A 17,904-nucleotide genomic window follows, 5' to 3' on the forward strand; every position below is an offset into this window, starting at 1 on the left:
CAGCACCCGGCCCGACGGGCCCTGATCTCGGTCACTGTGTGTCTGGGCGGCGCCCGGCCCGACGGGCCCTGATCTCGGTCACTGTGTGTCTGGGCGCCCGGCCCGACGGGCCCTGATCTCGGTCACTGTGTGTCTGGGCGGCACCCGGCCCGATGGGCCCCGATCTCGGTCACTGTGTGTCTGGGCAGCGCCCGGCCCGACGGGCCCTGATCTCGGTCACTGTGTGTCTCGGCGGCGCCCGGCCCGACGGGCCCTGATCTCGGTCACTGTGTGTCTGGGCGGCACCTGGCCCGACGGGCCCTGATCTCGGTCACTGTGTGTCTGGGCAGCACCCGGCCCGACGGGCCCTGATCTCGGTCACTGTGTGTCTGGGCGGCGCCCGGCCCGACGGGGCCCTGATCTCGGTCACTGTGTGTCTGGGCGGCGCCCGGCCCGACGGGCCCTGATCTCGGTCACTGTGTGTCTGGGCGGCACCTGGCCCGACGGGCCCTGATCTCGGTCACTGTGTGTCTGGGCGGCACCTGGCCCGACGGGCCCTGATCTCGGTCACTGTGTGTCTGGGCGGCGCCCGGCCCGACGGGTCCTGATCTCGGTCGCTGTGTGTCTGGGCGGCGCCCGGCCTGACGGGCCCTGATCTCGGTCGCTGTGTGTCTGGGCGGCGCCCGGCCCGACGGGCCCTGATCTCGGTCACTGTGTGTCTCGGCGGCACCCGGCCCGATGGGCCCTGATCTCGGTCACCGTGTGTCTGGGCAACATGAGGGGGCCTTGAGGGATGTACCATCTCCTCTCTGGCCAAGGAAAGGGTTAAAAAATTACCCTGGGCTCTAGTAGCTCTGCCCTGCCTGCCCACAGGGCTTGCCTGGCCGGAGGAGGAGCTTGGCGGGGGGCAGGGAGCAGCTCCCTCGAAAGGCACCCACGGAGGGGAGCACAGCTGGGATCGGCAGCTCTGCAGCAGGAACCCCAGTCCGGCCCAGCTGAGACTCAGCCTGAGCTGCTGCGGGGACAGGACTTGGCAGGTGGGAGACGTCTGCTCGGGTTTGCTCGCGGCTTCGCATTTCTCTGGCTTGGGGAGGCCGTGGGAAGTGGCTGGGGGCCGTGGCTAAGCCCGGGGCTTTGGGAAACACCCTGAGAGTGCCTGCCTGGTAGGGTCTCCCTCGCCCTCTGATGTAAACCACTTGGCTTCAATGCCTGCTTGGACCCCAGCGCCCTCAGCCCCCCGCGGGTATGTCTCCACTGCAGAGTTTTTACGGAAAAACGGCTTTTTTTTGTTTTTGCAAATCAACACTGACGTCCACACTGCCATTGCATTCTTTAGACAGAGAGTCAGAAGAACGGCGGGTTTGTCCGCCGGCGGTAACCCTCTTCCTACGAGGAAGAAGCCTTTTTCCCAAATAGCTTTGTCAGAAAGAGGCGTGTGTGGACACGGAAGAGAGAGTTCTTTCGAAAGAAGACGCCTCCGGGAAAAAGCACAGATGCCTTGGTGGCCTCTCTGTCCACAGAAATCACAACTGAAACGCGAGAGAGCGTCCAATCAATGCGGCCGCTCTCTTTAGAGAAAGCAGATGGCTTTTTCGTTGCGCTTCGGAGGGAGTTTTCCCAGATCTCTGCCAGAAGCCTGCAGTTTAGACGTAGCCTGCGTCACGCCGGCCACCACCTTCCGCCAGTCCCCGAGTTGGACTCCCAGGGGGGACTTGCAGCCGCAGGGAGCAATGCACCCCCCGCTTCCCACCTGTGCCCACACTCCCAGCCCGTGGGTACAGATGCCGGGCACACTGTACAGAAAGTCCCCGGTGAGCGCAGCGACCAGAAACGCCAGCTCAGTGCATCTTGCTGAACCGAGACCTCTGACCCCTCCTTTGTCTCCAGCGTCCAGCAGCCCAGTTACCAGCTCCCACCTGGCTCCCCCCCCCACCCCATTGTTCTCCAGTGGGTCACAGCTGGCTGCTCCCGCCCGAGGGTGGGTCACCCAGGGCCCTCAGTTGCTAGGATCCAAACGTCCGGGCAGTTGGACTGGCTATTGTCTCAGACTCTTGGTTGGCCTAAGGCCCAAGGCCCGGACATCAGGGCCTCAGTCACACCGGAACTGCCGGTCTCTAGGGTTGCCAGGTGTCCGGTTTTGAACCAGACACTCTAGGATTTGAGTTTTCTTTCGGGAAACAAATTGAGAAAATAGAAATGAGAAAATAGAAATGTCCGGTGTTTTCTCAATAAGTTGTAATGTAGATTGTGATGTAATGTCAAGTGTGTCTGGTATTTTTGTTGAAACCAGCTGACAAACCTACCGGTCTGCAGAGAGGGAACAACCTTGTCCACCACCTAGTTAACACTGTAGCTCAGGGGAAACCGAGGCACACACAGTATTAGCATTTGTTAGACTCTTTAAATGCCCCATGACTGTGTGTCTGGGTAGCACCCAGCCCATCAGAGCCCCGATCTTGGTCACCATGTGTCTGGGTGGCGCCCGGCCCAACAGGGCCCCGATCTCGGTCACTGTGTGTCTGGGCGGCGCCCGGCCCAACGGGCCCCTGATCTCGGTCACTGTGTGTCTGGGCGGCGCCCGGCCCAACGGGCCCCTGATCTCGGTCACTGTGTGTCTGGGCGGCGCCCGGCCCGACGGGGCCCTGATCTCAGTCACTGTGTGTCTGGGCGGCGCCCGGCCCAACGGGGCCCTGATCTCGGTCACTGTGTGTCTGGGCGGCGCCCGGCCCGACGGGGCCCTGATCTCGGTCACTGTGTGTCTGGGCGGCGCCCGGCCCAACGGGGCCCTGATCTCGGTCACTGTGTGTCTGGGCGGCGCCCGGCCCGACGGGCCCTGATCTCGGTCACTGTGTGTCTGGGCGGCGCCCGGCCCGACGGGCCCCGATCTCGGTCACTGTGTGTCTGGGCGGCGCCCGGCCCGACGGGCCCTGATCTCGGTCACTGTGTGTCTGGGCGGCGCCCGGCCCGACGGGCCCTGATCTCGGTCACTGTGTGTCTGGGCGGCGCCCGGCCCAACGGGGCCCTGATCTCGGTCACTGTGTGTCTGGGCGGCGCCCGGCCCGACGGGCCCTGATCTCGGTCACTGTGTGTCTGGGCGCCCGGCCCGACGGGCCCTGATCTCGGTCACTGTGTGTCTGGGTGGCGCCCGGCCCGACGGGCCCTGATCTCGGTCACCGTGTGTCTGGGCGGCGCCCGGCCCGACGGGCCCTGATCTCGGTCGCTGTGTGTCTGGGCGGCGCCCGGCCCGACGGGCCCTGATCTCGGTCACTGTGTGTCTGGGCGGCGCCCGGCCCGACGGGCCCTGATCTCGGTCACTGTGTGTCTGGGCGGCGTCCGGCCCGACGGGCCCTGATCTCGGTCACTGTGTGTCTGGGCGGCGTCCGGCCCGACGGGGCCCTGATCTCGGTCACTGTGTGTCTGAGTGGCGCCCGGCCCGATGGGACCCTGATCTCGGTCACCGTGTGTCTGGGCGGCGCCCGGCCCGACGGGCCCTGATCTCGGTCACTGTGTGTCTGGGCGGCGCCCAGCCCGACGGGCCCTGATCTCGGTCACTGTGTGTCTGGGCGCCCGGCCCGACGGGGCCCTGATCTCGGTCACTGAGTGTCTGGGCGGCGCCAGGCCCGACGGGCCCTGATCTCGGTCACTGTGTGTCTGGGCGGCGCCCGGCCGGACGGGGCCCTGATCTCGGTCACTGTGTGTCTGGGCGGCGCCCGGCCCGACGGGCCCTGATCTCGGTCACTGTGTGTCTGGGCAGCACCCGGCCCGACGGGCCCTGATCTCGGTCACTGTGTGTCTGGGCAGCGCCCGGCCCGACGGGCCCTGATCTCGGTCACTGTGTGTCTGGGCGGCACCCGGCCCGACGGGCCCTGATCTCGGTCACCGTGTGTCTGGGCAGCGCCCGGCCCGACGGGCCCTGATCTCGGTCACTGTGTGTCTGGGCAGCGCCCGGCCCGACGGGCCCTGATCTCGGTCGCTGTGTGTCTGGGCGGCGTCCGGCCCGACGGGCCCTGATCTCGGTCACTGTGTGTCTGGGCGGCGCCCGGCCCGACGGGCCCTGATCTCGGTCACTGTGTGTCTGGGCGGCGCCCGGCCCGACGGGCCCTGATCTCGGTCACCGTGTGTCTGGGCGGCACCCGGCCCGACGGGCCCTGATCTCGGTCACTGTGTGTCTGGGCGGCGCCCAGCCCAACGGGCCCTGATCTCGGTCACTGTGTGTCTGGGCGCCCGGCCCAACGGGCCCTGATCTCGGTCACTGTGTGTCTGGACGGCGCCCGGCCCGACGGGCCCTGATCTCGGTCACTGTGTGTCTGGGCGGCGCCCGGCCCAACGGGCCCTGATCTCGGTCACTGTGTGTCTGGGCGGCGCCCGGCCCGACGGGGCTCTGATCTCGGTCACTGAGTGTCTGGGCAGCACCCGGCCCGACGGGCTCTGATCTCGGTCACTGTGTGTCTGGGCGGCGCCCGGCCCGACGGGCCCTGATCTCGGTCACTGTGTGTCTGGGCGGCGCCCGGCCCGACGGGCCCTGATCTCGGTCACTGTGTGTCTGGGCGGCACCCGGCCCGACGGGGCCCTGATCTCGGTCACTGTGTGTCTGGGCGGCGCCCGGCCCGACGGGGCCCTGATCTCGGTCACTGTGTGTCTGGGCGCCCGGCCCGACGGGCCCTGATCTCGGTCACTGTGTGTCTGGGCGGCGCCCGGCCCGACGGGCCCTGATCTCGGTCACTGTGTGTCTGGGCAGCGCCCGGCCCGACGGGCCCTGATCTCGGTCACTGTGTGTCTGGGCGGCGCCCGGCCCGACGGGCCCTGATCTCGGTCACTGTGTGTCTGGGCGGCGCCCGGCCCAACGGGCCCTGATCTCGGTCACTGTGTGTCTGGGCGGCGCCTGGCCCGACGGGCCCTGATCTCGGTCACTGTGTGTCTGGGCGGCGCCCGGCCCGACGGGGCCCTGATCTCGGTCACTGTGTGTCTGGGCGGCGCCCGGCCCGACGGGCCCTGATCTCGGTCACTGTGTGTCTGGGCGGCGCCCGGCCCGACGGGCCCTGATCTCGGTCACTGTGTGTCTGGGCGGCGCCCGGCCCGACGGGCCCTGATCTCGGTCACTGTGTGTCTGGGCGGCGCCCGGCCCGACGGGCCCTGATCTCGGTCACTGTGTGTCTGGGCGGCGCCCGGCCCGACGGGCCCTGATCTCGGTCACTGTGTCTGGGCAGCGTGTGGCACATTAAGTCCCAATCTAGGCAACATTCTGCAGCTTTCCCGGCCGGGGTGTCTCTGTGCCCAGTCTCACCCCAGGTGGGATGACGGTTCTGCCCCTGCGGTGTTGCTGACCAGCCAGAATCGCTCCCTCCCTCTTGCCGCACAGCCAGACGCCTCTGGTGCGCTGGACAAGCCTCAGGGGTCTGGGGAACTTGTGGGAAAGGGGCATCCGGGCGGGGCTGGGAGCCCGGGGCAGCCTGAGCGCAGGGGACCTGCTACCTGGGGCTCAGGGGAGGGGGGTGTTTGGCTCCGGCCCAGCAGCGCCCCCTCCTGGGGGTAGCAGGACGTGACGGGCGCGTGTCCCCACAGGACCCACGAGAGGACGATGCTGCTGCTGACGCAGGTCGTGTGGCTCTCCCTGCTCTGCGTCGCGGTGCTCAGTGAGTTCGGTTCCCCCCCTCCGGGCTGGAGTGGAGAGTGGGGGCAGGGCTGGGGAATCCCCGGTGCAGCTGTGAGCTTAGGGGGCAGCAACGCAGGATTGAGAAGTGAATGAGGCAGGCCCCCATCCCACCTGGCCCTTGGCCTGGCACCCCAGGGCCGGCCCTGCCCCTTCAATTCCCGAGATGCCCCTCGGCTCCCATCCAGCCCGTCCTTCAATAGGCAGGGCTGGGTTGTCCCTGCCCCCCTTTCCCCAGAGCCCTGGGGTTCACTGGCCCAAGGGACGAGGCCCTGGCCCTGCCCTTGGGGAGCCAATCCTAGATAACCCACCTCCTGCTCGGCCGTGTCCCCTGCCAGCCCAGCTCCATCCCAGGGGCAACAAGAGCCAGGAAGTGCCAGCAGGGCAGTGAGCCGGGGTTGGGGGCAGGGAGAAGGGGGCCGGGGTTGGGGGCAGGGAGGAGGAGGGGTGGGGTCAGAGAGCTGGGGGGAGCAGTAACAACACTAGCTGGTCCCCAGCTCCCAGCAGGGCGCTTAACAGGATTCGTGCTGGGAATGCCCCTGTAGCTTTGAAATCGCCCCCTGGATCCGAGCAGGGCCCATCTACCCCGGCGTCCCGTCTCCCGCAGCCGCCAGGGCCAGGTGCTCCATGGGGAGGCATGAGACGCCCCCTAGTGGCCCATGGTGGGATCACCCAGCCCCCGGGAGAATTTCCTTCCTGTCCCTGTCAGGTACTGGCCAGTGCCTCCCACTGCCAGCCTGGCTGCTGCTGGTCTCCATGGAAACCAGGAGCCGGGTCCAGCAGCAGGGAGTTCCACCGGCTGCTTGTGCACCAGGAGTCTCTTCTCACGGCTGTAGGACGCCAGTCACCACCCAGGATCTGGCGGGAGGGGCTGGGGGGAGGGAGGCCAACTCTCCAATCACACAGACCCCTGTCCCACCCCCTCCCTGCCCCTTCTCCAATGCCCCGCCCCTGCGTGCTCCCTCCGTCCTGGCTCTCCCCTCCCTCCCTTTTACTGGGACAGGACAGGGGGCTGGGGTGCGGGAGGGGGAGCAGGCTCTGTGCTGGGGCCGGGAGGCTGGGAATGAGGGAGGGGACTCTAGGAGGGGCCGGGGTGCAGGAGGGGTGTGGACACTAGGAGGCGCTTTCCTTGGGCTGCTCCGAGTCCCGGTTGGCAGCACAGAGGGACTAAGGCAGGAACCCTGCCTGCCCGGGACCCCTGGTGCTCGGGGAATCCGCCCACCCGCCCCTCCTTGAGGCCCCTGGGGTGGGGCATTGCCCCTGCCTGCAGAGACTGCCCCCAAAGCCCCCTCTGGCTGCAGTGCTGGCCAATGGGAGCTGTCGAGTCATCCTTTGGGGCGGGAGCAGTGCACAGAGACACCCCCCCGCCCCTCTCTTCTGCGGGGGGCACCCAATTGTCAGCCCTTCTTCCCCTCCCCCGCTCGGCGCAGGCTGCCCCTCCATTGTCTTCCGCCACCAGTGGGGGGGCCGGCCCCCCCGAAACAGGGTCCAGCTGAAGACGCCGGCGCCGTACGTCATCATCTACCACACGGCTGGGAACCGCTGCACCTCGCAGGCCGCCTGCCGCCGCCAGGTCATGGGCGTCCAGGACTTGCACATGGTCACCAGGCGCTGGACCGACATCGGCTACAAGTGAGCGGCGCCGGGCGGGGGCCTCCCCCCGGCGATGGGGTGGAGTCGGGGCCGCTGCTCTCATGCAGCCCTCTGGGGGCAGCAGGCACCGCTCTAGGGATGGGCGGGGGAAACAGCACAGAAGTGCTTTGAATTTTGCATGTCATGGTTTGGGGTGGCGAAGAGGGCGTGGGGGAAGGGTGCACCCCAGAGCCTCTGCAATGGGGGCAGGGAATTTGGGGGTCACAGCGCCCGTGGCAGGGGCAGACTGGGCGAGCTGAGGGAGTCCCTGAGGTGGGGGGCATTGGACGGAGCTGGGGGGCGATAGAGGGGCACAGGGGGCCCTTGAGATTGGCCCACGAGCGAGACCGACAGATACTGTGCAGCCTGCGCCCGGCGGGTTCATGACACTGCCCCCTATTGACGTTACCGATGTGTTTCCCTGGGGCCGGCCTGGCTCCCCGAACCAAAACCTGGCCGGAGAGTTTGCTCCGTGAACCATTTTGAGCTTTCAGAAGGGGAACCAAGTTCGTCAGTAACAGAAAAAAATGTAAAACACGATGAATAGTCTTGCAGCACCCGAAATAGCTACCCTGCGTCTTTTGAATGCATCCGCTATATCAAAATGTAGCAGACGCGCTGTTTCGGCATCCCTGTAAACCTCGTTCCACGAGGAATAAGGGATGTCTTGAAATTGTGCTTTATTGGAAATGTGGTGCTGTGTAGACGCGCCAGATTTCGAAATAGCCTATTTGGAAAAAGAATCGAAATAAGAGACACAATTTGCGTAGCGCAAATTGCAGCTCTTATTACGAGCTAAGGCGATGTCTACACTGGCGCAAACTTGCGCCAGAAATATGCAAATGAGGCTAAGCGTGGAATATCGCCGAGCCTCATTTGCATATCTACTGAGCCGCCATTTTTGCGGGAGAGGCTCTTGCTACAGAAGGAGCTGTCTACACGGCCCCGTCTTGCGCAAGAAAACCCCTCTTGCGCCAGGCCGTTATTCCTGAAAATAATCAGCGTAGCGGCATGGCGCAAGAGGGTTTTTCTTGCGCAAGAAAGGGCAGTGTAGACAGCTCCTTCTGGCGCAAGAGCCTCGTCTGCAAAAATGGCGGCTCATTCGATATGCAAATGAGGCTCGGCGATATTCCACGCTTAGCCTCATTTGCATATTTCTGACGCAAGATCGCGCCAGTGTAGACATCGCCTCGGAGTGCAGTGTAGACCAGCCTTAGAGACATGGAGATCGGGGTAGCCAACCTGGGCCGGCCCGAGCCATTCATGTGCTCCGGGCCCCAGGAGCGCGGCGCCGCCCACGCCTGGTCTGGCAGCCCCACACGGTGCCCACTATAATGGGGCGCCCTGGGCGGTAGCCCGGTCAGCCGGTAGCTTGGGCCGGCTCTTCCTGTGGCTCTCTTCCCCCCTTAAAGTGCAGTTTGCAAAGCCTCCCGCACAGTTCCGGACGCCGCCCCTCCTGTGCCCCTAGAAATGCCCCCCTGGCCCTCTGCGTTCCTTTTTTTTTCTCCCCCCCCCAACAAAAATTGCAGCTTCCTGATCGGCGAGGACGGCAGAGTCTACGAGGGCCGCGGCTGGGGCACGCAGGGGGCGCACGCCAAAAACTGGAACCATAAGTCGCTGGGATTTAGCTTCCTGGGCACCTTCTGCAGTACGTGGGTCCCTCCTGGACGGGGAAGCCGTTCGCAGAGCTTTGGGGAACCCCCTGGTGGGGAAGGGGAGGGAGGAGCTTGGGGGGGAAGGGGTGAGTGGGGGATGAAGCAGAGGTGGTGCTGGAGGGAAGGGAGGGGGTGGAACAGAGCCAGGCCTGCAGGGGGACCCTGGACCCACTCTGCCCCTGGCTCCCAACCCCCTTCCACGTGGCTCCTCCAGGGCTGTCTGGGATTCAGGCTGGGGCCGTGCCGCCAGCTCTCCAGGGGCCGGAGCTGCTTAGGGGAGAGTGGGCGAGTTGATCCTTCCAGAACCCAGTTCGCTGGGATGCAGCCCCCCCCCCAAGCTGGAGGTTGCACCTGCGTCCCTCCTGGTGTAACTACCCCTCTGGCTGGATGAACTGGTCCCTGCCTGTGCTGTAGGCTGGCCCTGGGCTCACCGGGCAGAGCGTGCCCAAAGCTGGGCACTCAGGGCGGCTGCAGCTGGGAGATTTGGGGGCGGGGGATGGGGCTCAGGGATGGATCTGCCCCGGGTCTCACTGAGCTCTGGCACAGCCGAGCTCCCCCGTGTGGGGTGCCAGTCGGGGTACCGGCCAGGAAAGGCCACGGGAGGGTGAGGGCAGCGCGCCATCCGTGTGGCCCCACGAAAGCGTGAGCGACAGGGTTTTATTCCAGTCCCAGCCACGTCTCCTGGGCACATAGGGGACCAGGGCGAGAGTCACTGGGGGCTGCTTTGTCCTGCAGAAACAGCCCCCAACGCCGCCGCCCTGAACGCCGCCCAGCGCCTGATCCGATGCGCCGTCTCCCGGGGCTTCCTGAGCCACAGCTACACCCTGAAGGGGCATCGCAACGTGAACCCCACCAGCTGCCCCGGGGACGCCCTCTACAGGGTCATCACCAAGTGGCCCAGGTTCAAAGCCTGAGTCCCTGCAACCCCATCGCCGATCCCTCCCGCAGCCTCTGCCTGCCCCTGCAGCACCTCGGCTCCCCAGCAGGGGGCAGCCTCGCGCTTCTCGTCCACCTGCTTGGGACCTGGGGGGGATTTTTGCAGAATCCCACAAACGGGGGGTTAATTCAAGCACAATTTTCCTCTCACCCAGCACCCCTGCAGCCTGGCGCTTGCTTTGCCTGGGAGCTACTGAGCAGAGACAATAAACCAGCTTCTAGCCCATGAAAAGCTGAAGCGCCGTGAATCATTTCATCTGCTGTTAACGTGTAACCTCCCCCCCAGGCGTTGGGGTGGGTGGGGTGAGCTCTGAGGGGTGATTATGGTCTGTCAGATTGGCCCCGAAAGGCCCTACTGTGCTAAGCACTGTACACACAGACCAGTTCCTGCCCTGAAGAGTTTGCCGTCTCACTAGACACAGGGAGGGGAAACTGAGGCACAAGGAGGGGCTGTTCACAAGCCAGTCAGTGGCAGAACAGGAACACACCCCACAGCTGCAGTGCAGTGCTCTGCCCACTAGGCTATGCTGCCTCTCAATCTAACAGTCAGGAAAATAAGGAGAAAAAGGAAAGGACCCAAACCCAGGTCTTTCAATGCTCCCTCATAGCTCAAGTTTTCTAGACCTTTGATCCTCTTTTGTTGCTCTTCTCTGGACCTTTCTTTCCTGAAATGTGGCACCTAGAACTGGGCACAGTAGAATCATAGAACACTAGGACTGGAAGGGACCTCGAGAGGTCGAGTCCAGTCCCCTGCCCTCATGGCAGGACTCAGTACTGTCTAGACCATCCTTGATAGACATTTATCTAACCTACTCTTAAATATCTCCAGTGATGGAGATTCCACAACCTCCCTGGGCAATTTATTCCAGTGTTTGACCACCCTGACAGGCAGGAAGTTTTTCCTAATGTCCAACGGAGCAGAATGACTTCCTGTGTCTTGCTCACAACACTCCTGTGAATGCAGCCCAGAGTCACGTTGGCTTTTTTGCAACAGTGTCACACTATTGACTCATATTTAGTTTGTGGTCCACTAGTCTATGACCCTAGATCCCTTTCTGCAGAACTCCTTCCTCGACAGTCGCTTCCCGTTCTGTGTGTGTGACACAGATTGTTCCTTCCTAAGTGGAGCACTTTGCATTTGTCCTGATTAAACTTCATCCTATTTACCTCAGACCATTTCTCCAGTGTGTCCAGATCACTTTAAATTATGACCCGATCCTCCAAAGCCCTTGCAACCCCTCCCGGCTTGGTATTATCTGGGATGGTCTAGACAGTTTTTGGTCCTGCCATGAGGGCAGGGGACTGAACTCGACCCCTCAAGGTCCCTTCCAGTCCTAGTATTCTATGATTCTATGATCTGCAAACTCTATGGCTACGTCTAGACTGGCATGATTTTCCGGAAATGCTTTTAACGGAAAAGTTTTCCGTTAAAAGCATTTTCGGAAAAGAGCATCTAGATTGGCACGGACGCTTTTCCACAACGTTATTTCCAAATATGATGGGCTCACTATTCCGGTGTCTCTGTAACCCTCTTTTCACGAGGAGTAAGGGACGCTTTGGATTCTTTCAGAATAAGTGCTGTGTAGGCAGTGCCCAGTTTCGAAATACGCTATTTTGAAACTGACTCGAAATAAGCGACACCATTTTCGTGGCTTATTTCGAGCTCCGGGTGCGGTGTAGACGCAGGCAGTCCCCTGATGCATGGGTGGGGGTTCCTCTGGGTTTCACCCCATGCTCCCTGACCCCCAGCCCCCACCCCAACCAGCCAGCCTCAGTAGCATCTTGGCTGTGCTGCTCTGTGTGGGGATGGGTGTTGCTGCAGTGAATACGGGGGTGGGGGGGGACCAGCTTCCCCCATCACGGGCAACAAATGCAACAAGCAAATGGAACAGTGACGGGGGGCAGGGGGGATCACATTGTGCTTGCCAGCCCCCCGTGCAGGGCAGGATCCAGGCCGGGCACCGCATGGCCAGGAACGTGAAGCATGCAGAGCACACCAGATCCACTGGAAGGGTCTGAGTGTTGACAGAATCAGGCCCTAACCACTAGGGATGCCACCCCTCTCCTCTCCCAGAGCCAGAAATAGACCCCAGCACCACCCTGCCAACAACTACTCATCCCCCTGGAGCCAGGACGACAACCGGGAGTTCTGGTTCCCGGCCCCACGCATAGCCCCCCCCACCTCTTGGAGCTGAGCGAGTCTTTCTAAATAGGCTCTAGGTAGGAGGAGGGATGGGGCCAGGCGATTAGCAGTGAGACATCTGCCAGGCCTGAACTGCAGCAGCTGTAAGTGAAACCCAGCCCTCGCACAGCGCCTTCTGCCGGCAGAGCGCAGCGCGCTTCAGAGAGAATCGTTATCTGCCATTTATACGGGGGAAACTGAGGCACAGAGCCACGTGACCCGTGAGGGCAGGAGCAGCGCACAGGGCTCGTGAGTGACACACCAAAGCCCTCCCCGCTCAGCCACGCTCCTGGTTCTCTGGTGGGCAGGGGAAGCCACGGCAGGTTCCTTTGAGCACCCAGCATGCTTTGGGCTGGTGCAGTGCTTTTTTGTGAGGGTACTGCCTGGTACGCAGTATTGGCACCTCCAGTCAGAGCTTACCTGGAAAGAACGGAGAATACCCTACCGGCACCTCTGTACGCAAATATCCTACAGTTGGCTGGTCCACGTGTCTTAAAGGGGGCCCACGTCTCTTAAAAGGGCAATGCTTTTCTTTTTTTTTCGGTCAACAACTTTTCCCCAGCTTTTTTTTTTTTTTTAACAAAAAAAGCACTGTGCTGGTGGGTGGGTTGGGTTTTTTTCCTGGAAACCTGAAGATCACAAAACGAAACATGGGCCCATCTCTCCGCCTGCTCCCAGCTCTGCCTGGCTCGTCCCAGGCTCTGGAGGGGGGCAGCAATGGGAGCCTGGCTGCAGCCCCAATTCTCCCAGGGATTAAATACGTTCACCCACATGGCAGCAAAAGCCTCCTGCCGCTTTGGAGCCACCCGGCTCTCGCGCAGCCCAAAGCCTTTTGCAGACAAGAGGGACAGAGCGGCCAAATGAAGCCCCGGGGCCGACGGATCCGACCGTCTGCAGCTCCCGGGGCTGATGGAGGCGCTGGCTGTAACGTCTCCCGGGGAGACCGCAAGGGAAGCTGCCGCGTGCCCACCCCTGCCTGCACCAGCGGGAAAGTGCTGCAGGGATCCATGCGTGAGACCTAGGGCCAAACGGCGGCTGAGAGACCCGCTGCCGTGAGTGGCTGGAGCAATTGTCCCCACGGGGCCAGGGAGCACCAGAGACAGGTGAGGACACCCCCAGCGTCAGGATGGTTGCAGGCATGGCTACGGCACTGTTACGGGGAAGCTCACAGCAAAGGGCCTAATTCCTAAGCCAGGCTCGTCCTAGACTCAGCAATGGAATGGAGGAGCCCTAGCGCCCCACCTCTCCCCGCTAACCACTAGACCCCACTCCCCTCTGAGAGCCGGAGCTACAACCCAGGAGCCCTGGCACACTGAATGCCCCCTCCAACCCTCACCAGTCTAACCACTAGACCCCACTCCCCTCTGAGAGCCGGAGCTACAACCCAGGAGCCCTGGCACACTGAATGCCCCCTCCAACCCTCACCAGTCTAACCACTAGACCCCACTCCCCTCTGAGAGCCGGAGCTAGGACCCAGGAGCCCTGGCACACTGAATGCCCCCTCCAACCCTCACCAGTCTAACCACTAGACCCTACTTCCCACCCAGCCTTTCCTGGCCCAAACAACCATCCCTGTTCTTGCAACAGCAGCCTGGGCCCTGACGCAAGAACCTGCCTTCGTCTTAAACAACTTCGCCACCACTACAGGGACGATCCTCACCCCCATCCTGTTCCCGTCCGAGATTCCCCTGCTCCGCCGGGGGGAGGGGAGGGACTGCCAGATCGGCTCCCCAGAACGAGCGTCAGGTGGGAGTTCGGGGGGGCCACTCACTGCGGGGAGAGGGCCTGGCAGGGCTCACGGTGCCCTTAACCCCACAGCGTGAGGCCCCATCCAACGCTCCAGGGGAAACGTCGGTCGCTATTCCCAGTGTGGGGCCCTTTGCTCTGCCGCAGGCGGGAGGGGCCGGGGGCTGCATGTGGGTGTGGCCCGGTGGCCCCTCGTCTGTGCGTCGGGAGGAGGGGAGGGGCAGAACAGTGGGGGAGACTCGGCTGGGCCAGGGAGGGTTGGCAGTGTGTTGGGAGAGCCTCAGAGAGACAAAGGTTGAAAAGCCCCGGTGGAAAGGGTAGACCGGCAACTCTGGGGCCCTGATCTCGGTCGCTGTGTGTCTGGGCGCCCGGCCCGACGGGCCCTGATCTCGGTCACTGTGTGTCTGGGCGGCGCCCGGCCCGACGGGCCCTGATCTCGGTCGCTGTGTGTCTGGGCGGCGCCCGGCCCGACGGGCCCTGATCTCGGTCGCTGTGTGTCTGGGCGGCGCCCGGCCCGACGGGCCCTGATCTCGGTCACTGTGTGTCTGGGCAGCGCCCGGCCCGACGGGCCCTGATCTCGGTCACTGTGTGTCTGGGCGGCGCCCGGCCCGACGGGCCCTGATCTCGGTCGCTGTGTGTCTGGGCGGCGCCCGGCCCGACGGGCCCTGATCTCGGTCGCTGTGTGTCTGGGCGGCGCCCGGCCCGACGGGCCCTGATCTCGGTCACTGTGTGTCTGGGCGCCCGGCCCGACGGGCCCTGATCTCGGTCACTGTGTGTCTGGGCGGCGCCCGGCCCGACGGGCCCTGATCTCGGTCGCTGTGTGTCTGGGCGGCGCCCGGCCCGACGGGCCCTGATCTCGGTCACTGTGTGTCTGGGCGCCCGGCCCGACGGGCCCTGATCTCGGTCACTGTGTGTCTGGGCGACGCCCGGCCTGACGGGCCCTGATCTCGGTCACTGTGTGTCTGGGTGCCCGGCCCGACGGGGCCCTGATCTCGGTCAGTGTGTGTCTGGGCGGCGCCCGGCCCGACGGGCCCTGATCTCGGTCACTGTGTGTCTGGGCGGCGCCCGGCCCGACGGGCCCCGATCTCGGTCGCTGTGTGTCTGGGCGGCGCCCGGCCCGACGGGCCCTGATCTCGGTCACTGTGTGTCTGGGCGGCGCCCGGCCCGACGGGGCCCTGATCTCGGTCACTGTGTGTCTGGGCGGCGCCCGGCCCGACGGGCCCTGATCTCGGTCACTGTGTGTCTGGGCGGCGCCCGGCCCGACGGGCCCTGATCTCGGTCACTGTGTGTCTGGGCGGCACCCGGCCCGACGGGGCCCTGATCTCGGTCACTGTGTGTCTGGGCGGCACCCGGCCCGACGGGGCCCTGATCTCGGTCGCTGTGTGTCTGGGCGGCGCCCGGCCCGACGGGCCCTGATCTCGGTCGCTGTGTGTCTGGGCGGCGCCCAGCCCGACGGGGCCCTGATCTCGGTCACTGTGTGTCTGGGCGGCGCCCGGCCCGACGGGCCCTGATCTCGGTCACTGTGTGTCTGGGCGGCACCCGGCCCGACGGGCCCTGATCTCGGTCACTGTGTGTCTGGGCGGCGCCCGGCCCGACGGGGCCCTGATCTCGGTCGCTGTGTGTCTGGGCGGCGCCCGGCCCGACGGGCCCTGATCTCGGTCACTGTGTGTCTGGGCGGCACCCGGCCCGACGGGGCCCTGATCTCGGTCGCTGTGTGTCTGGGCGGCGCCCGGCCCGACGGGCCCTGATCTCGGTCGCTGTGTGTCTGGGCGGCGCCCAGCCCGACGGGGCCCTGATCTCGGTCACTGTGTGTCTGGTCGGCGCCCGGCCCGACGGGCCCTGATCTCGGTCACTGTGTGTCTGGGCGGCACCCGGCCCGACGGGCCCTGATCTCGGTCACTGTGTGTCTGGGCGGCGCCCGGCCCGACGGGGCCCTGATCTCGGTCACTGTGTGTCTGGGCGGCGCCCGGCCCGACGGGCCCTGATCTCGGTCACTGTGTGTCTGGGCGGCGCCCGGCCCGACGGGCCCTGATCTCGGTCGCTGTGTGTCTGGGCGGCGCCCGGCCCGACGGGCCCTGATCTCGGTCGCTGTGTGTCTGGGCGGCGCCCGGCCCGACGGGCCCTGATCTCGGTCACTGTGTGTCTGGGCGCCCGGCCCGACGGGCTCTGATCTCGGTCACTGTGTGTCTGGGCGCCCGGCCCGACGGGCCCTGATCTCGGTCACTGTGTGTCTGGGCGGCGCCCGGCCCGACGGGGCCCCGATCTCGGTCACTGTGTGTCTGGGCGGCGCCCGGCCCAACGGGCCCTGATCTCGGTCACTGTGTGTCTGGGCGGCGCCCGGCCCGACGGGGCCCCGATCTCGGTCACTGTGTGTCTGGGCGGCGCCCGGCCCGACGGGGCCCCGATCTCGGTCACTGTGTGTCTGGGCGGCACCCGGCCTGACGGGCCCTGATCTCGGTCACTGTGTGTCTGGGCAGCGCCCGGCCCGACGGGCCCTGATCTCGGTCACTGTGTGTCTGGGCGCCCGGCCCGACGGGCCCTGATCTCGGTCACTGTGTGTCTGGGCAGCACCCGGCCCGACGGGCCCTGATCTCGGTCACTGTGTGTCTGGGCGGCGCCCGGCCCGACGGGCCCTGATCTCGGTCACTGTGTGTCTGGGCGGCACCCGGCCCGACGGGCCCTGATCTCGGTCACTGTGTGTCTGGTCGGCGCCCGGCCCGACGGGCCCTGATCTCGGTCACTGTGTGTCTGGGCGGCACCCGGCCCGACGGGCCCTGATCTCGGTCACTGTGTGTCTGGGCGGCGCCCGGCCCGACGGGGCCCTGATCTCGGTCACTGTGTGTCTGGGCGGCGCCCGGCCCGACGGGCCCTGATCTCGGTCGCTGTGTGTCTGGGCGGCGCCCGGCCCGACGGGCCCTGATCTCGGTCGCTGTGTGTCTGGGCGGCGCCCGGCCCGACGGGCCCTGATCTCGGTCACTGTGTGTCTGGGCAGCGCCCGGCCCGACGGGCTCTGATCTCGGTCACTGTGTGTCTGGGCGCCCGGCCCGACGGGCCCTGATCTCGGTCACTGTGTGTCTGGGCGGCGCCCGGCCCGACGGGGCCCCGATCTCGGTCACTGTGTGTCTGGGCGGCGCCCGGCCCAACGGGCCCTGATCTCGGTCACTGTGTGTCTGGGCGGCGCCCGGCCCGACGGGGCCCCGATCTCGGTCACTGTGTGTCTGGGCGGCGCCCGGCCCGACGGGGCCCCGATCTCGGTCACTGTGTGTCTGGGCGGCACCCGGCCTGACGGGCCCTGATCTCGGTCACTGTGTGTCTGGGCAGCGCCCGGCCCGACGGGCCCTGATCTCGGTCACTGTGTGTCTGGGCGCCCGGCCCGACGGGCCCTGATCTCGGTCACTGTGTGTCTGGGCGGCGCCCGGCCCAACGGGGCCCCGATCTCGGTCACTGTGTGTCTGGGCGGCGCCCGGCCCAACGGGCCCTGATCTCGGTCACTGTGTGTCTGGGCAGCGCCCAGCCCGATGGGCCCTGATCTCGGTCACTGTGTGTCTGGGCGCCCGGCCCGACGGGCCCTGATCTCGGTCACTGTGTGTCTGGGCGGCGCCCGGCCCGACGGGGCCCCGATCTCGGTCACTGTGTGTCTGGGCGGCGCCCGGCCCAACAGGCCCTGATCTCGGTCACTGTGTGTCTGGGCGGCGCCCGGCCCGACGGGGCCCCGATCTCGGTCACTGTGTGTCTGGGCGGCGCCCGGCCCGACGGGGCCCCGATCTCGGTCACTGTGTGTCTGGGCGGCGCCCGGCCTGACGGGCCCTGATCTCGGTCACTGTGTGTCTGGGCAGCGCCCGGCCCGACGGGCCCTGATCTCGGTCGCTGTGTGTCTGGGGGGCGCCCGGCCCGACGGGCCCTGATCTCGGTCACTGTGTGTCTGGGCAGCGCCCGGCCCGACGGGCCCTGATCTCGGTCGCTGTGTGTCTGGGGGGCGCCCGGCCCGACGGGCCCTGATCTCGGTCACTGTGTGTCTGGGCAGCGCCCGGCCCGACGGGCCCTGATCTCGGTCACTGTGTGTCTGGGGGGCGCCCGGCCCGACGGGCCCTGATCTCGGTCACTGTGTGTCTGGGGGGCGCCCG

The 17,904-nt window shown here is 65.6% G+C and overlaps 1 protein-coding gene across 1 annotated transcript; it reads left to right on the forward strand.

The window, feature by feature from the left end:
• The first annotated feature begins 544 nt into the window (after positions 1–544).
• LOC142823764 (peptidoglycan recognition protein 1-like) lies at positions 545–10,075 on the forward strand. Its single transcript, XM_075915089.2, has 5 exons — positions 545–1,016; positions 5,542–5,612; positions 7,060–7,261; positions 8,791–8,909; positions 9,652–10,075. Exons 2-5 carry the CDS (start codon positions 5,558–5,560, stop codon positions 9,828–9,830), a joined length of 555 nt encoding a protein of 184 aa, XP_075771204.2. The 5' UTR covers positions 545–1,016; positions 5,542–5,557; the 3' UTR covers positions 9,831–10,075.
• The last annotated feature ends 7,829 nt before the right edge of the window (positions 10,076–17,904 follow it).

The sequence above is a fragment of the Pelodiscus sinensis genome, chromosome 18 (genome assembly GCF_052426305.1).
Source record: "Pelodiscus sinensis isolate ZL-2025 chromosome 18, ASM5242630v1, whole genome shotgun sequence".
Classification (NCBI taxonomy): domain Eukaryota; kingdom Metazoa; phylum Chordata; order Testudines; family Trionychidae; genus Pelodiscus; species Pelodiscus sinensis.